The sequence below is a fragment of the Diospyros lotus genome, chromosome 5, assembly GCF_014633365.1.
Source record: "Diospyros lotus cultivar Yz01 chromosome 5, ASM1463336v1, whole genome shotgun sequence".
NCBI classification, from domain to species: domain Eukaryota; kingdom Viridiplantae; phylum Streptophyta; class Magnoliopsida; order Ericales; family Ebenaceae; genus Diospyros; species Diospyros lotus.
Window position 1 is genome coordinate 9,922,742 of NC_068342.1, and position 19,900 is coordinate 9,942,641.

The 19,900-nt window shown below is 37.9% G+C and overlaps 2 protein-coding genes across 5 annotated transcripts in view; both read right to left on the reverse strand.

Moving 5' to 3' along the window:
- Positions 1-551: 551 nt before the first annotated feature.
- LOC127801524 (RING-H2 finger protein ATL51-like) lies at positions 552-3,316 on the reverse strand. The gene has a single exon (XM_052336743.1). It carries the CDS (start codon positions 1,875-1,877, stop codon positions 861-863), a length of 1,017 nt encoding a protein of 338 aa, XP_052192703.1. The 5' UTR covers positions 1,878-3,316; the 3' UTR covers positions 552-860.
- Positions 3,317-3,458: 142 nt separating this feature from the next.
- The window catches only part of LOC127801523 (uncharacterized), a 41,855-nt gene continuing 25,413 nt past the window's right edge, over positions 3,459-19,900 (reverse strand). For all 4 annotated transcript variants that reach the window (XM_052336742.1, XM_052336741.1, XM_052336740.1 and 1 more), the window contains 5 exons: positions 6,918-6,988; positions 5,882-6,001; positions 4,983-5,071; positions 4,491-4,536; positions 3,459-3,834 (listed from right to left, as the gene is read on the reverse strand). In XM_052336742.1, the coding sequence (XP_052192702.1) occupies positions 3,802-3,834; positions 4,491-4,536; positions 4,983-5,071; positions 5,882-6,001; positions 6,918-6,988 (359 nt within the window). In that variant the 3' untranslated portion in view covers positions 3,459-3,801. The remainder of the gene's footprint in view (positions 3,835-4,490; positions 4,537-4,982; positions 5,072-5,881; positions 6,002-6,917; positions 6,989-19,900) is intronic.

Below are 19,900 nucleotides of genomic sequence, written 5' to 3' on the forward strand. Positions count from 1 at the left end.
TCTAACATCAAAAGTGTTGTTTGCAATATATTATAAAAAAAACTATGAGCATTTTTGTTTTCCCTTATCGTTTCTCCTATTTTTATTTTTTTATTCATTTTCTACTTACCCAGTGAAAGAGGTAGAAGGTGGAGCTTGTCTAACAGTGAACTTGAATTTACCCATAATTGTTTTATAGGAAAAATTCACTCAAACCCATGTAGTTTGGGTTTTACAAACACTGCATCTTGTGATTTATTTTTAATATTTTAGATTTTTATAATTTTTTAAAAATATAATCCTCTTTTTTTGTAAAAGCACAAAGGAGTTATCTTTAGTTTTGGATTTGAGATATGAAAAATAAAAATAACTTATAGGATCTGAAAAAGTCAGAAGTAAAATCATAAGAACTCAATGAGTGCTTTAATCTGACAAAAGAATTGTTAAAAGATTAAAAGTACATATTAAAAGTAAACCAGAAGGGTCAAAATGAATTTACCCTGGTTTTATTTATAGAGGAGTTGAAACTAGAACTTTGTGACAAGTTTAAACTCTTAACTAAAATGATTTCCTTGTATAAAAATTTAGTGAATCATACTATCAACAATATTAAGCCAAACTTACGAAATGCTGAGGCAAGAAGAAGAAGAAGAGAAGAAGTTACATCATAACAATGGCTGCAATCAGCAGAAGACTTGAGCATACACAATAAGCAGAAAAAGCTGACTTCTCTTGGAGCCATTGATTGAGAAGAAACTAGAATTCTCTAACAACTAAGTTTCAATAGAAACAGAATCAGTCATGTAAACTATACAGATCCAATTCGTGGTTTTTGATTCAGTTCCTTTGTTTTGTACACAAGAAGAAACTAAAGAAAAACATCAGCCTGGGATGATGGAGCTCTTTCCTTTGTCATGCCTTGTGAAACTGCACATCCCTGTAGAAATTGATCTCCTCATGGGCATGCTGTTTGCTCCCCACCCCATTTGAGCATCTTCATCTTCTTCACTGATTTGCAAGATATCAGCAACAAGAAGATGGCCTCGACTTGAAAATGAGCTGAGTGAAAATGATCTCCTGAATTGCTGCATAACCACATTTTCCTGTCGAATTTCGACCGTGTTCTGTTCAGAATTCTCCATCTTGCGGACACCCTGAAGCGCGCTCTTTTGCGTGGGATCGCTGGGAATGCCAACAACCACCTCCCCTTCGTGACCCCTCTCCCGGCGATCCGCATCCACATCCACATCCACATCCATCACCAGGATCAGATCATCATCCGGATGTTGAACCTGAAGAGCAGACATGTTGAGATTGGAAGGGCACTCCGTGCTGGCGGATGAGGCGACATTGGCCCGGCACAAGGGGCAATTAAGGTGAGATTTAAGCCAAGTATCTATGCAAGGGAGGTGGAAGGCATGGCTGCACTTTGGCAGCAGCCTCAGGCTCTCATTTTCCTGGAATTCAGTCAAGCAAACTGCACATTCTGTGCCTTCAACCAATCCATCCCCCTTCTTGTACCTGAAAACTGTGATGGATTTGATCACTGCCTCATCCAGGCCAGTTGGAGCAGCCTGCCACCGCTCATGGGTGATCTGATCCTGGCTCGTTTCAAGCTCTGCAACCGGGATCTGATCCTCCCTCCTCTTGCAGTACCTGGAGATGATGGTGCAGTAGATCACCAGCAGGAGAGCAGTGGCGAAGATGCCGATGACAGCGACGATGAGAGGGGACAAGGTGGACTCAGAATCATCTTCATCAACTCGAACGAAGGGAGGGGGAGGGGGGAAGATGATGTAGCACCATTGTGGGCAGTAAATGCTGCAAATTCCTTGTGAACAGTCTTTGTAATTGTAATACGGCGCCCAATTAGAACTGGGGCTGTTCATTGATCCCATCTTCTCCAATATGCTAAAACTTGGTATGGATTGTTATCGATCTGCTTTAATGGGAAAAAAGAGCGGGGAGGAGTAGAATCAAAGGAGGCTTAAATGGGAAGGGAAGCAAAGTGCAGAGAATTAGGTGGCAGTTGATATGACTTGCTGATCTCTTTTTCCTTTGGCTTAATTTCCATCATGTTTTCTCTCTTCTTCATTGGAGATGATGGTTTCTTGACTGAGGAGGAAAATATGGTGGTTGGGTTCTGGATGAAAGTGATTAATCAACAGCCATATAGCAAGTACCCTTCATATCAGTTGGTGGAATAAGCCACTGAGCAAAGCCATTACATTACTCAAAAAATAAAACTACTTTTTCGAGTTTCAAGGATCATCAATTGAAATGTTTATTTGGTTAGTGAACACCCATCCAATTTTAATTAAGAGTTTAGGCTTCGCTTAAAATGTAAGATAGCAATGGGGAGAGACAGATTACAAATACGATGTTGATGAAGAGTGTGGCTAGTTTCTCCAGCTTTGTTACACCTTCCAAGAGTATATAATATGGAATATAGAACTTGAGCTTTGCATAATGATAAATAATTAATTTTGCTGAAGGTTTAGATCCCCATCAATCAAGAATGCACATGGGTCTGTAATCTTCAACCATATGGATTCCTTGTGGTGCCGGTTTCCTGTTTGGCAGCAAGGAAGAATAATCTGGAAGGGAATAACAATTTGTTTGGTAGGTTTGGATCCAACTAATCTGGAATTGGATGTCACTTTCCAGTTCTGTGCTGTCAAATCCAAGCTTGGAATTGGAATTGAAATAACAAATACCTGAATAATGATTTTTTGTTTCGCCAAATAGGTCGACTAGGCAGTTTTATTTAGGCCAGAATGAGAATTTCACCAAGTAAAACTACCTAGTTCATAGGACCAAATATTAAACTGAATATATATATATATATGTTCAATAAAAATTAATAAATTATAGTCTTATGCAAGATATGTCATGAATAGAGATTACTAATGAACTAGAATACACAGCCAGCTTCACCTCATAAAATTAAGATTTGAAATTAACTTTTAAGTGGTAAAGATGTTCTTTCTATTTACAATCAGTATCAAGCAGGAATAAAGGAAAAAAGAGTTGCACTGAATAAGCATAATAGACACCATAAAAATCTACCTCATGCAATGGGATTAAAACTTGGGAACATTATTGTTGTTGTACAACATAAGAAAAATAATTTCGTTATCTGATGTGTATCCTAAATTGACTAACTTCATTGTCAAAGATGAACGCCGCGCTGAACAAAAATTTTACAAAGTTATCAAAAACAATTAATTGGCATTTTTAGGTAAAGTACATTTTCAAGTTTAGCATCATGAACAAGAAAGCTGTGAATGATGTAATGATGAATTGTTTTATCAAACTAAGTTTGAGAAAGTTGGAAGAAAATTGAAGGAAGGTTTTGATAATTATCCTTGGTAAAACAAGTGCAAATGCTCAGTTGATTGAATCCTTATGAACATAGACAAATCGCAAATGCATAAACCCACAAATTTCAATTGTGTTCATGTTCATCAGTATAGGAATTGGGAAAAACTTCCAAACCACCATAAAATCTTCACTCATTCAGCATTCAGTAAACAATAACAATGATTTTACATAGACAGAGCAGAAGTTCTGAGAGATTGATGATCTGCAAGCAAAAATTCTACATCCATTCTACGCTAAGACCACTTCACGATCCACTGTCATATCACTTCTGCTGTAAATATACTTACTATGGGGGTTAAAGAAACAAAAATTTATGTGTATTTCTCTTTTTTCTTTTGAGACTCATCTATAAACCCCATGCAGATTTATTTCTTTCCTTCCTTCACTTCTACAATGAATGAATATGGCTAAACATTGATCCTACATGACAGAGAAGGTTTATGCTCTTCCTTTCCTCCTTTCATCCAAGGCCTGCTCCAAAAAAATTTCTAAGTACTTGAATATTAATGCAGAATGGTGCATAAAAAGTAATTGAATATCAGTTAGCATGACTACAGATTTAAAGTGAAAGGTTAGAACAACAGTTACAACATGCAGAGTGTAAATTAGAAAATGCATGAAGTTAATGAGATATAGAAGGGTCCATATGTGAGACTTTGCTAGATTGAAATGTAGTGTAAAAGCCTTTAACTAGTGTGGTTATTCAACTCTGTGCTCCTATATGGGTTGACATTAACGTTCATTCTGATGAAGCAAACCATTAAGGTTTAACCTTGCACTCTGGCACATTTTCTCCAAGAAGAAAAAGAAAAACTGGGTCATCACAGTGTTGTGGCTCAAAGGTACTAATTTTCTGTCAGAACTTCCTTTCCACTAATGTATACTCCAATCTATGTTCATATTCAGAACTAAGAAGCAAATATGTCAATGATATCTGAGTACATCCATATCTTACTGAAACTTGAAATTGAAAGCTGAAGTATGATGGAGATACATTTAAGAATTTTCAAGCATGTTATCTGATGCAAAATGGCTACAAGGGGAAAAGATTCTGACTAACAAGAATGAGAATTCTTTGCACTAGAGAAGTATAGCTAATATCTCAGTGATTGTACTGTAAAGCATACCTTGCTTTGAAACATTCTCATGGTCAACACGAGAGTATCTCGCATTCTGCAAAAGATTTAGCACCACATCAGACATGATTGATCTTACAGGGGACAATTTTTGGTATCCCATTGTTCTCTTTTTTGTAAAAACCAAAAGACTACAGCTCATAAGTAGTATTAGATAAAAAAATAGATAAAAAATACATGAAATATCACAACTTCACAAAAGACACCAGATTCACTACAAATGAGGGGGTAAGGGTAGGAAAATAAAAGGTAATTGAAAGGACTAGAAAAACACCATGCAAAATGTCATCCCTTCATTCGTTTTTTATATTTGTTTATTTTACCTGTAAACTTAACATAATGAGTTCTTTAGATCTGCTTCTCATTTTGAATATTGGAGAGCTTAAAAAGGGTGAAGCTCCATATTGAAGCAATATGTAAAAAAGATGAATCTGAAACTGAAAAACTTTAAAAATGGACAATTTATATGTAATGGATCATTACCTAACATCATTATATGTATTGAATGGATGTAGAGAACCATCAGAACATGTTAAAACAAACTGAGCTGAAAGCCCAGAAGGAATTTTGATCTGCAAAGTCAAATATGTGCAAGAACAGTTAGATAACACTGCAGTGCAAGTATTTATCATGTCTATGAGAAATTCTCACAATGTCGTCAAAGGATGGTACCCCAGATACAACCCAATTTCATTAAGGTACTAATTATAACATACACATGCGCACAAGTCTCATAAGTTGCAATATTTGTTAGTATTGCAAATATCATAGTTGACTATTTTTTAGCAACTAAAATCAGTTGTCCAGCTTTTTAAGGCTGTTATAAGAAACTTGAGGACTCAAGTTGATTCGACTCTAAATTACATTTTAGACACGGGGCAAAGAATTTTCCTTGCAGAGGCCAAACAGCAAGGACTTTATACACAATGTGTTGAACTCATCCAATGCACCTATCTACTTTCAAAATTAAATTTATGAAAAATTACGTTTAAGTAAAACAATTACCAATGGAGCCCTTTGGATCAACAACTCATATAACAGCAACATTAGAAATATACAAAATAAAGGAAATAGCTTCAATACAAGCATGTCCTTTGGCACCCTAAAAGAACAAAGAAAAGAAAAGAAAGAACTCTCTAGAGGTTGTTAGTGACAAAAATAAAACCAGACAATAAATAACCATGGGAAGCCAACAACAAGGCTTTTCAAAATTGCAAACTACATGTAAACTATGATGGTCTTCCCAAAACCTAGAATGACCAACAAGTTGACTTACATGGAATGTTGAAGAAATCAGCTCAAGTGTTTAGTTAACCTTAAATCTAATTAAGCCCACCACAATTCTCTTTTCAAGGAAACACATAAAAGTAAGGAAAACATACCGATAATTCCTTTGAGAATTTCTCTTCAATTACAACTTCTTGAGTTCGATTAACTTTAATTTGGTAACTTGAGCGTCTCAAAGTGAGAGTTGTCGGCTCCCAATTGTCAGAAGAATACATCTGTACAGTATTTCAGGGCAAAATTACTCACAAGTCACAATTACTGAAGAGCTGTAAGTTGTTCAAAATGATCCCTCATATAATTTCCCTTGAATATTGGTTCAGACAACAAGACTTGCATGATCAACAAAAGCTTCTATTAATAACAATTAGACATAAACTTCCTCTTTAAATAATCAAGAAAAATGAGGATATTAACGAAGTTCAATATATCCAATTTGTTGGCCATTCTATTATACTATTATGCATAGCAAGTACACTATCATGCATGAAATATCATCTTTCCTATTTATTTTCTGATACAATTCACTATATATATTGGTTATTTTGTTCCTGGAATTATCTATCAACATGTCAAATAGGTAAGGTGTGTAGTTTCATCAATGGAGTATCCAAGCCGAACTAATAGAAGAGATTTTTCTACTTGGTGAAAGAATTTCATTGCATCTAAGAACAACAGCCCTTCCTTTCTTTTAGTATGTTAGTTATGTACTGTATCATTAATAATAGAATCATCAAATATTAGAAAATACTAGAGAAATCAAGCATTCAGCATAGAGTTGCAACAGGAAGAAGAAGAATACTTACTGTCACCTAAGAGAGAGAGGGAAAGAGTACTTTTTCTTCCAAAGTTCCAATTCAATTAAAAGGAAATTATTCATTCTTCAACTCTAAAGCAAAGAAATGATGATAGCTACTTCCTTGGAGTCCCTAAACAACCTCCTGGCCCAGTGTGTAGTAAAAGAAGATAATGGATCAGATGCGCAATTTTGATTTGACCAAGGAGAGATGCCCTATAATCTAGCAAGTTAAATTATTTATATGATGGTTATCACATTGTTCAAACAGAAATATGAAACAGATAATTCCCTCAGGCATAAGAGAATAACAATAAAAAGATAAACTGAGAACCTACCAGCAGTTGGATGCTAAAATTGGCTTGGCCTTTAGAGATATATGTGTCAATCTCCAACTGCATATCTGGGTCTAAAAGATACAAGATTGCATTAGAAACTCTTCTTAAAAAATAAAATCCAAGTAAATAACACGAAAAGGAAAGAAGGGCAAATAATAATTATGATGGCTATAAAGCAATGTGAAATGAAGGACCATCTAAATATGATATTTGGTAAAATTTTCATTTTACAATGAAACTATGAAAGGTGACCACACAACCAAGGGCGGAGCCAATGTAGGCCCAGTGAGGGCCAAGGCCCTCACTGGGCCTTGGCCCGCCATTGAGTTTGGCTTGCACTCAGGCCCGCTAGGCTCCCTCAATCAAACCCTCTCTCGCTCGCTCGCCGCCCACGCCCTCTGTTCTTCTCCCTCTCTCGCACGGTCGTGCTCGCACCAACTCTCGCCGACTCGCCCTCACTTGCTCCGGCCTTCCTTCGTGCCTGCGTCGGATCGGACAACTGGAACCATCGCTGAGGACCGAGGTCGCCGCTGACTCGCTCGCCTCGCTCTCGCTAACCCTCCTCGGTCGATCGCCTCTCTCAGTCTGTCAGTCCTCAGTCGCCGTCGCGCTGACTCGCTCGCCTCTGTCTCCATCGCTCGCCGCCTCTGCTTCGGCGGCTCGGCCCTCGCCCAGTCGCCCTCGTCGCTGGCTTGCCCCTCCGGGCTCCGGCTCCGACCCAACGACAGGTGACCCGACCCCCTGTCTGTACTGTCGCTGATCATTTTTATCCAAGAAGGTAAAATTTTTTATCCCATTTTTAAAATTAGGTGAAGTTAAATTTTGTTAACTGATGTTGGGTTAATTGATGTTTGGGTTTTGTTTTTGAAAATAAATTTGTTAATGTGATGTTAATTGATTGTTAATGTTGATTGTTAATGTGATGTTAATGTTGGGTTAATTGATTGTTGGATCAATTGCACAGGCACGCGTAATTTGATATTTTGATTGTTGGATCAATTGCACAGGCACACATAATTTGATATCAATTGTACAGGGGTACGTAATTTTATTTTTTGATTGTTAGATCAATTGCACAGACGCACGTAATTTGGATATTGATCAATTATAATTTACACATGTGCACTTGATAAATTTATGAATTTGTGCATTCTCTAATTATCATTTGTTATCTTGAATTTGAAATAGTCATGGATAGATTTTTTAAACGAAAATCTCCATCGGTTGTAGAAGATGTTGATAGGGAAAAATCAAATAGTGTTACTTTTGATATTACACAACTTCCCACCGATCCTGGACTAAGGATTCCAATTTTGGATTACGATGTTAATATTCGAGATCAAGTCCGGAGAGCTTATATGCAAAAAGGTCCATGTCAACCTCTAGATCATGACTTTCCATATAGACCATTTGGACAGACACAAACTAGACGATTCAATCCTGCTTGGTTTAAAGAGTTTGGTAGTTGGTTGGAGTATAGTGTATCAAAAGATGCTGCTTTTTGCTTATATTGTTATTTATTCAAAACAAGTGTGGGTAAACAAGGAGGAGGCGATGCTTTTGTTAGTGAAGGATTCTCGTATTGGAAAAGTAAAGACAGGCTTAATATTCATGTTGGGGATCATGATAGTGCACACAATAAAGCTCGTATCAAGTGTGAGGCTTTGATGAATCAAGAGCAACACATTCAGTCAGCTTTCTTCAAGCAGTCAAAACAAGTACGAAGTGACTATCGTATTCGTCTTACTGCATCAATTGATTGTATTAGACTTTTGTTGCGACATGGGCTTTCATTTCGGGGTCATGATGAATCTGAGAATTCAGAGAATCCAGGTAACTTTTTAGTCCTATTGCAGTTTCTAGGTGATCATAATGATAAGATTAAGGCAGTTACAATGAACAAAACTCCTTTAAATTGCAAATTAACATCTCCCGATGTTCAGAAGGATATTGTAAGTGCTTGTGCTGCTGAAACGATCAATGCTATTATCAAAGACATTGGGGATTCATTTTTCTCTATTCTAGTTGATGAATCTCGTGATGTGTCAACAAAGGAGCAAATGTCAATTGTTTTACGTTATGTGAACAATAGTGGACAAGTAAATGAACGTTTCATTGGTCTTGAGCATGTTTCTAGTACTACAACTCTCTCACTTAAGGCTGCAATAGACAAGACATTTTCTAAATATAACTTAAGCTTGTCTAGATTGAGAGGACAAGGTTATGATGGGGCAAGTAATATGCAGGGTGAGTTCAATAGTCTCAAATCACTTATTTTAAAAGAGAATCCTTGTGCCTTTTACATTCATTGTTTTGCTCACCAGCTTCAGCTAGCTCTTGTAGCCGTGGCAAAGAAGAATACTCCAATTTCTAACTTTTTTCGTTTGGTTGCTAATGTGGTCAATATTGTTGGAGCATCGTCTAAACGTTGTGATCATCTTTGAGAGAAACAAGCAAATATTGTTGCAAAAGCATTGGAGAATGGTGAGATTTTAAGTGGAAAGGGACTTAATCAAGAAACTACCCTTCAGCGTTCTGGTGATACGCGTTGGGGTTCACATTATAATTCTTTGATCAGCTTGCTTGCCATGTTCTCAGTTGTTATTGATGTACTTGAAATTATTAGTGTTGATGGATCAAATTCTGATAAAAAAGGTGAAGCATATAATTTGTTGGAGTCAATATTATCATTTGATTTTGCATTTAATCTACATTTGATGAGAACTGTTTTGGCGATGACAAATGAATTATCAAAGGCATTATAGAGAAAATGTCAAAATATTGGAAATGCAATGGAATTGGTGAAACTATGCAAACAACGACTCCAGTCTTTTAGAAATGATGGGTGGGATTCGTTTGTGCAACAAGTCTATTCTTTTTGTCAGGTGCACTACATTGATGTTCCAAACATGGATGATATGTTTATATGCCGTGCAGCTCGTGGTCGCCCACAACGTCAAGCTCCAAAAATAACATATTTGCATCATTTCCGTGTAGATTTATTATATGCTATCATTGATATGCAACTTCAAGAGTTGAATGATCGTTTCTCAGAGGCAAATACCGAGTTGCTTCTTTGTGTAGCATGTCTATGTCCAAAAGATTCATTCTCTGCTTTTGACAAGAAAAGATTGATTCAACTTGCTGAGTTTTATCCAGAAGATTTTTCATTAGTAAATCTCCTAACACTTGATGATCAACTAGAAACTTTTATTTTTAATATGCGCTCTAACAAAGAGTTTGAAGGATTGAAAGGCCTTGGTGATCTTGTAGAGAAGTTGGTTATGACGAAAAAAAACATAATATATCCGTTGGTGTACAAACTTCTGACTTTGGTACTAGTTCTTCCGATTGCTACTGCTACTGTCGAGAGAGTATTTTCTGCAATGAACATTGTGAAGGATAGATTGCGCAATCGAATGGGAGATCAGTGGATGAATGATAGCCTAGTTGTTTATGTTGAGAAAGAGATATTTTCAAACATTGATAATGAAGTTATTATACAACGTTATCAAAATATGAAACATCGCAAAGAACTATTGTAAGGTATTGAATAAATAATGTTAATCTTTAGAATATTTATATTATTATATTGTTTCTTATTTTTTTCTTTAGTAAGTTGCGCCCTCACTGAATATTTTTTCTGGCTCCGCCCTTGCACACAACTATACAATGAAGGGCATAAAGAGAAGTAAGCTTTCATGCAAACACTTACTGTATGATTTTCCTTACCACTCACTAGTGCTTCCCAGATGTGAATGCATAAGACAATAGTTAACAAATAGTGGAACGAACCACTATAGACCTGTTTGAAAATAGGCCTAACTGCCCAAATATAAAACTATTCAGTTTATCTTTTCTGAGCAATGAATTATGGAAACAGTTGAAATTTTCAGATATATAAGATTCATGTATCTCAAATAACTTGACCAAGCCAATGATGGGGTAAATATTTTCATAGAAATGCCATATTATCCTTGGACGAGGATCCCACCCTGCTTTTCTCCGTGTTTAGGATCTGTGTGTGTGTGTGTGTGTGAGAGAGAGAGAGAGAGAGAGTGTGTATGCATATTTGTGCTAGTGTGCGATTCTTCGCCCTCTGACACTTGTGGTAATGCAACATATATAAGTAACTATTAATGTGCATATATATAAATATACATATATATATATATGGATGAATGCATGTGCATTGTTTATTACATGCATGTGGGTTTAGTTCTAGGGGTGCACTTGAATGAAGCCAAACCAAGATTGAGCTAGACTTATATTGCACTAGAAGTCACAGTAACAAGAAAGTAAGAAGGGGGAGGGGGAAGAGAGGGAAGAATGAATAAGAAAATAGAGAGAGAACCAACATAGGAAGTTAATTAGGAAAAAAGCAAAAGACTATGTTATTCCCCTTACCCTTATATTTATATAAAAGAGGGGCGAAGTACAGAGTGATATCATAATAAACCATAAATAACACATAACACCCCTTCCAGTTTATGCATAGATATCTGTCATATCAACTTGCAAAAAATGGATGGAAAAGCAAACCATTAAGATCCTTTAGTAACAGAATAAGTCAAGTCATCTTCATACCAGGACAAGAAATAACTCTCTGTTTAGGTTTTTTCCTAAATGAAATGTTCCCAATGTGTTGAGTTTTGTCATGTTGAACTGGATTATGTGTAACAATGGCAACTTCATTGTAAGAGTACAGCTCTATAAGTCCATTACCAAATATAGTATCCCAGTAAGTCTTAGGCCATATAAGATGACATAAGTCATTGGAGTCAAAGCTTCATATTCTGCCTCTTCACTAGACCTAGCTATATCATTTCTTCTTGTTTCATTAAGTAACCAAAACTCCTACAGTAGTCAGAATTGTAGTCAGAATTGGACTGCCTACATCAACATAATCATCCCAACATGCATTAGCAAATGCCTCTGACATCTAGATGCCTTAGAGTTCAGTAAACAACACCTAGATGAACTTATGAAAGTCATGTGTAAAGTTCGTAAAAGTCTTTGGTATCTCTCTTTCAAAATGATCACTTACTGACCCTTAGTCTGTGATTAACTTCAATCAGTGAATCAACAGTCTGCAACCAGACATGTTTTCTTTTCTCAAATAGATTAGGAACATTTTCACTCTAAAAAATAAAGATGCACTGCTATATATCATCCATGTATACAATAAAAGAAGTGACCTTAAGTGATGTTATTACTACTTGTTTGACGAACATAGCATGGGCTCACAACTTTGCTTATTCCTGTCAAATTCTCGATCTGACAAGAGAATTCTCAATTACTTGAGAATGGTTGTCATGAGGGAATTGGGGAATGTAGGGGGAAAAGGATTGAGAAATAGGGAGAGAGAGAAACGAGAGTTGAGAGGGAAAAGAATTGAAAGAGAATTGGGAGGGAAATTGATTTTCAAATTCATTCAACATGTCACCTTAGGCGCGGATCAGCATTATTTATACTGATCTGGGCCGAGTTAGGCGGCAAACGGTTGCCTTAACTTGCCCACATGCGCTTACAATCCTCTAACGGCATGCTAGAGTATTCCTCCAGTTATGCCAAATAGGCAATAGCAGCCTAATTACAAAGACTACTTAACTAACTAACGTAACAATCCCTGCCCCTTAAAGCATTTCTTGTCCACAAGAAATGTGTAGCAAGCTTGTTGCGTTAGGGAATTCTTGGGAGTTTTGACAAACAAGGTAGTTAAAATCGAGATTTTAAATGGGATCGAAAAAGGGTTCATAAAATCAGATCGTAAGATTTTAGAGACAATTAAAAATACCACTTAATTTTTATAAATATATGTTTATAATAACATAATTTTATAAAAAATAAATTAATATCATTTAATAGCCTAATTATTCCTTATTCTCAAAAGATGATACTTCCAAAATATAACTCAAAACTAACATGTTGGTATAGGCAATTTAGAGGCAAAATATCGCTTAAAATTCTTTAGAGGATGATTCCAATCTTCTCCATTAGATTTAAGTTGCAATTTATACTTGAAGCGTAAAATCGTTAGGGGGTCTCTAAAGCGTAAAATCGTAAAATTGTATACCTAAAATCGGGATTTTATAGGATTTTACCCCAAATAAGATTTTACATTGGATTTGAATCGTTTGATGGTCTCCGAAGCGTAAAATCGTACAAGTAAAATTGGGATTTTAACAACAATCTTGACAAATATTCCTAGGTGGTGTTGTCCGAGTGGAGAGAGGACCACTTGACTAGCACTTGAATGAGAGGGGCTCCATTTCGGTGGATCACCCTTTTGTCTACAATAGCTGTGGGTACTACATCTGTTGGCGTTTCTTCCATCATAGGAGGCAATGTGGGGGTGGATCTTTGTGTTCCAACAGTTCTCTTGAGAAGCGAGACGTGGAAGACAAGATGTATCCTGGCATCTTCTGGCAATTGTAGCCAATAGGCTATTGCACCTATCTTCTCCAAAATAACGAATGGCCCATAATACTTGGGGCTCAGCTTGGTGATGAATTGTCTGGTCAGTGTCTTGAGGTGCTGCTGGCTGAGCTTCAAATAGACTTCTTCCCCTACTGAGAACTCCCGTTCACTCCTCTTCTTGGCTATCAACTGCTTCATTCTGTTCTTGGCCTTAGCCAATTCTACTTTTGCTACCCTTGTCATGTCCTGCCTTTGCTACAAATAAGCCTCCACTATTGCCACTATACCTGGAAGTAAGTCCAGTTTGTAGCCATAGAGAGCCTCGAACGGGGTCATCTTGATAGAGCTATGGTAGCTCGAGTTGTACCACCATTGAGCTACTTCTAACCATTTGTGCCATACCCTAGGTTGTAAGAAGCTCAGGCACCTTAGATATCCTTACAAACACTGATTAACTCGCCTCGTTTGACCATCCATTTCTGGATGGTATGTAGTAGACATTAGAAGCTTGGTGCCTAATGTTCTCATTAGTTCCTTCCAAAAGAGGCTAGTAAATACCTCGTCCCAATCTGATACGATAGACTGTGGGACTCCATGCAACTTCACCACATTTTCCATGTAGGCCCTAGCCACTTCTTGTGCTATAAACAGGTGGGACAACCCTATAAAGTGGTTGAACTTAGTGAATCTATCTACCACAACCAAAATACAATCTTTTCCCTCAAATTTCGGGAGGCCCTCTATGAAGTCCATTGTTATGTTGGTTCATGCACGATCTAGAATGTCTAAGGGTTGTATGAGCTCAGGATGGGCCATAATCTCATGTTTGCACCATCTACACACATCACATTTCAAGATATAATCCCACACATATTTCTTTAATTGGGGCCAAAAGAATACCTGTTTAACCTTGCGGTAGGTATTTTGTATGCCCGAGTGCCCCTCCATCGGTGACCCATGCAATGCATGCACTATTCTATCCTCCAGCTCCTCACAATCTCCAATAACCATCCCGCCCTTATACCATATCACTCCATTAACCAATGTATAGCCTGGTCTACTGGCTGCCTTAACACTTAGTTGCTCCAATAATTCCTTGGTCCATTCCCCTTTATGCTAGCTATCAATGACCACTGTGGTTATAGCCGCAGTCATCCCCTCCTCATGGCAACGAGACAAGACGTCTGCTGCCACGTTTTCTTTCCCCTTCCTGAAGTGAATCACATAGTTTAGCCCCATGAGTTTGGCCATACCCTTGTTTTGCAACTGAGTATGCAGCATTTGCTACAACAAAAATTTCAAGCTTTCGTGATCTATTTTGATCACGAATCTTCCCCCTTCCAAATAGTGTGTTATGATCCTAATATGTAGAAGTAGAATATAAAGTGTAAAGGGTGAGCCTAGCACACACATGCGACAATTAGGGAAGGTAGTTAGCTGATTCTAGAAGAGGGTGCCTATGTAAATAAGCTGGGTGGCGAGAATGTAATTGCGGGATCCTATATATAAAGGACCTGAGCACATGTAAGGAACTATCAGAATATTAATTTGAATCATTCTAGCATTTCTCTCTCATTTATGTTTCTCTCTCTCTCTCTCTCTCGAATTCTCTCAACTCTTCCTCAGTTTTCTTCTCCTTTCTCCCTCTATTTCTACCATTCTCTAGAATTCTTTAGCGAATTCTAGAGAATTCTCATTAGATTTCTTAGGATCTGACATAGTGCTACCACTTGTCTATTGCCATTAGCACTGCTTAACTCCTTTTCATAAATGCTGAGACCTTGGTGCCTAGGTGCTAGGGCTTGACTGAGAAATGCCAAAGGCCTACCCTCTTGAGATAAAACTGCACCTACTCCAGTATTGCTAACGTATGTTTCTAGTGTAAATGGCTTGCTAAAGTCAAGCAAGCCTGGTACGGGGACCTCACTTAGGGCCTTTTTCAACTGCTCAAAAGCTTCTTCCGCATTGGGGTTCCACTTAAATCCCTCCTTCTTCAGTAGCTCAGTTAAGGGCTTGCTGATTGTTCCATAATTTCTCACAAATCGCCTTTTGTAACCAGTAAGCCCTAGGAATCCCCTTAAGACCCTAATGTTGAGGGGTTTAGGCCATGTCACAATTATCTCTATCTTCTTGGGATCTATCCCCACTGAAATGATGTGCCCAGGGTATTCCACTTGCGTTTGTGCAAAAGCACACTTTGACCGCTTGATGCACTGCTGATTGAATCGCAAGATCTCAAATGTAGCCCTAAAATAGGATAGGTGTTGATCAAAAGAGGGACTATAGATTAGAATATCGTCAAAGAAAACCAATACGAAATTTTCAAGGTAAGGCTCGAAAATTTGGTTCATAAGGGCTTGGAATGTAGCCGGGGCATTTGTGAGGCCAAAGGGGATCGTTGTGAATTCAAAATGTCCATGGTGTGTTTTAAATGTTGTCTTTGGGATGTCATTAGAGTCCATTCTAATTTGATGGTACCCTGAACATAGCTCCAACTTGGAAAATATGGATGCATGCTTAAGCTCATCGAGTAGGTCTTCAATGATTGAAATACGGAATTTGTCCTTAATAGTGATGGCATTGAGCTATCTGTAGTCAACACAAAAGCGTTAAGTGCCACCTTTCTTTTTAACCAATAGGACAGGGGACGCAAAAGGGTTGTGGCTAAGGCGTATAACAGATTGGTTCAGCATTTTTCTGACCATTCTTTTAATTTCAAATTTGAGTTTGGGTGGGTATCAGTATGATTGGATGTTTACTGGTTCCACATTGGGTAGGAGAGGTATAGTGTGGTCTAATGATCGTTTGGGTGGTAGTGTTTTAGGTTCTACAAAGAGATCTTGACATTCAGCTAGTAATGAATCAAGGAGGGCCAGTTCATGCACATGCCAGTAGGGTTTAGAGCCTCCTCCTACTGCTCAGTGGCTTCAATTGAAAACAGTTGGGCCATTTGTGCTATCTTCTTCCTGAATAGTTTCTGCAACTTCTTTCCCTTCATCATTTTGCATGTTCCCACCTCCATGTTTCCTTGCAGCACCACCCTTCTCCCTTTCTTCTTGAGTGTCACCTCCATATTGTTAAAGTCAAAGCTGATTGGACTCACCTCTCGCATCCAATCCACCCCAAGTATGATATGACATCCCCCTAATCTAAGTAGCCTTAGGTCAGCTTGAAATTCCTCCCCTTGCATCTCCCAACATAATCCTAAGCAAGCGGATTTGCTGATCACTTTATCCTCGTTAGCTACTGTCACAGACAATAGTTGAGTACTAGCCATTGGGCACCCCATCTTCTTAGTTGTCACCTCATCAATAAAACTGTGGGTACTTCCACTATCTATCAAAACCATGACAGTATTGTTTTGCACCTTTCCTTCAACTTTAATGATCTTGCTATTGGCTACTCCCTTGATTACATGCAAGGAAATAGCTCCATCTACCTTCCTCCTCCTCATCTCCTATCACAACCATTTCTTCCTCTTCTTCTTCTTCTTCTTCTCCTCCCTCAAGCAACAACAATTGCTTCCTACACTGGTGCCCTAGTGTGTATTTTTCCCCGCACTTGAAACACAATCCAGCTAGCCTCCTCTGTTCTACCAACTTATCTCTGCTTTGTAGATTTTGGGAAGCTGGGGATAATGTTGGATACCTGACTCCGGCTCCAATTCTTACAAGTTCCTTCCCCGTAGGCCTCCCCTTTTACAACATAACTCCTAGTAGTAATCCCCTGTTCTGTCCTCTCCGTTTCTTCAACAAAGCTTCAAACGTTATCTCTTGCAAGGAGGCCGCTCTCTGCTGCCTCTTGCATCATTTTTGACCGTAGCACCTGCACCACCGACCTCAATTCATCACTTAATCCCCCTATGAAACTAGACATGAAATGTTCTTCGATCAGATAGGGGTTCTTGTTTAGCATCATGAACTTGAGCTCCTCAAACTTCGTCTGGTACTCCAACACCTTCCTCTCTTGCCTCAAGCAGTTGAATTCTTGCACTACATCCTATCTACCTCTCTCCCCCCGAACTTTTCACACAACCCTTGTGCAAAGTCCTCCCAGTTATAGCTCTTCCTTACTTTGGACCAGCCCTGAAACCAGAGCTAGTTATGGCTCTTCCTTACTTTTCACATCTCCTGCATCATGGAGGTAGGCCGAATCTAGATCCACCCTTTGATTCTCTGCCACTTGATGGATCTCAAATAGTTTCTCACATCTCCTTATCCACCACCAGAGCTTAACTCCCTCAAACACCGACAATTTCAGCTTAGGTATTGGAAATTTGGAATGGTGCGAGTGAGTTGGCATCCCTTGTCTCCTCTTCGATACAAACCCTCCTATTGTAGCTGGATCTCCTTCCAACTCCAACGATCCAACATTACGGTTACTGGTGCCAATTCCAATTCCTAGAAGAATTGGCTCCGATCACTCATTGGGCGAAAAATCAGGTGAAATTCTTACCCGAGGTTGGCCTGAGAACATCAACATGAACTGTTACAGTTGATCGCGCAACATGTTCCCTTGGTCCCTCACTTCTTATATTTCCTCCCTGATATCTCCTCCGAGTCTCTCGGCCAATGTGTCCAACTTCCAATCCAACCTTCTCCTCTATTGTATCCACTTGGTCTTGAATCTCTGCCACTGATACTGAGACTTCCTGCAATTGTATCTCCATTTGCCTCATCCTTGTACCGTCAGCCATTGCTTAATCAATTCGCGAATTTCAACCAAGATTTGCTCTGATACCAATTTGTTAGATTCTCGATTTGACAAGAGAATTCTCAATTACTTGAGAATGGTTGTCACGAGGGAATACGGGAATGTAGGGGGAAAAGGACTGAGAAATAGGGCGAGAGAGAAATGACAGTTGAGAGGGAAAAGAATTGAAAGAGAATTGGGAGGGAAATTGATTTCCAAATTCATTCAACATGTCAACTCAGGCGTTGATCAGCATTATTTATATTGATCTGGGCTGAGTTAGGCGTCAAAACGGTTGTCTCAACTTGCTCACATGCGCTTACAACTGTCTAACGGCATGCTGGAACATTCCTCCAGTTATGCCAAATAGGGTCTTATTATTACAAGCAATAGCAGCCTAATTACAGAGACTACTTAGCTAACTATTGTAACAATTCCAAACCCCATAGCAATGTCTTAAGAAGTTGTCCAAACCAAGTTCTAAGAGCATGGAATCCATATAGTGTTTACCTTCAATAGATGAACTTCTCTTGAATCAAAATGGGAAGAGAACTATGGTGGAAAATATTCACTTCTACAGATCACCTTATATCTATTAGCTGGTCAATATGCCTTATGTTGGATAATTAGCATTCAACTACAACCAGCTTACCTCTTCCCAACTAAAAGATTGATTTGCAAATCTCACTCTTGCTCAGAGCTTTCATTTCTTATAACGTACTTCTTTCCATTTAGAATCAATGAGGTTTCCCTCCCAAGCATATGGAATACAGACAAAGGAAACGACCAGGTCAAAACACAAAGATGTAATATAAAAGAACACCAATTAGTTAGATGAAATTATCATATTTTGAATTAATAAGAGATGAAATGACCTTAGTAGTATCTTAGAAGAACCATTTTACCCTGGTTGTTAAAATCTGTATCTCTAAACATATTTTCTAAATTACAAAAAATATATTTTTTTGAAAATATGTATTTATAAAGATTTAAGGTTTTGCATCAAAGTTCTGCACTAAGTCCATACTTATTTTCTTTAGTAATGGATGAACTCACTAAACACATTCAAACAGAGGTGCCATGGTGTATACTATTTGTAGATGACATAGTGTTGGTGGATGAAACAAAAGAGGGAATGAACAGAATATATGGAATGTAAATTTAGTAAGAATGCAAAAGTGAAATATGTTATAATAAAATTAGAAAACCAAATCATACAAAGAAAATACCATTTTCGATATTTGGGAACATTGATTCAAAAAGATAGAAAAATTCACGAGGATGTCACGTGTAGAATTAAGGCAGGTTGGCTAAAATGGAGAAATGCATCGAGAGTGTTATGTGATGGTAAAATCCCATTAAAACTGAAAGGAAAATTCTATAGGACAGCTATAAGATCAGTTTTGTTGTATGGCTCAGAATGTTGGGCAGTCAAATACTAGCATGAGCAAAAGACGAGCATAGCTGAGATGAGGATGCTAAGATGGATGTGCGGCCATACAAGAAAAAATAAAATTAAAAATGAAGTTATTTGTAATAAGGTAGGAGTAGTGCCAATCGAGAAGAAGATGAGAGAAACTAGACTAAGATGGTTTGGTCATGTGAGAAGAAGACCAAGAGACGCTCTTGTGAGGAGAGTTGATGAAATTAAACAATTAGTCAAAAAAAGAAGTAGAAGCAGACCCAAGAAGACTTTGGGAGAGACATTAAAGTTTGATATGAAGTGTATAAGCCTAAATGAAGATATGACAAAAGATAGAAATACATGGAAGTCTAGAATTCATGAAGCCGACCCCACATAGTGGGATAAAGGCCGGATATATTGTTGTTGTTTATATATTTATAAGGATTTGAATATATATAAACTAACG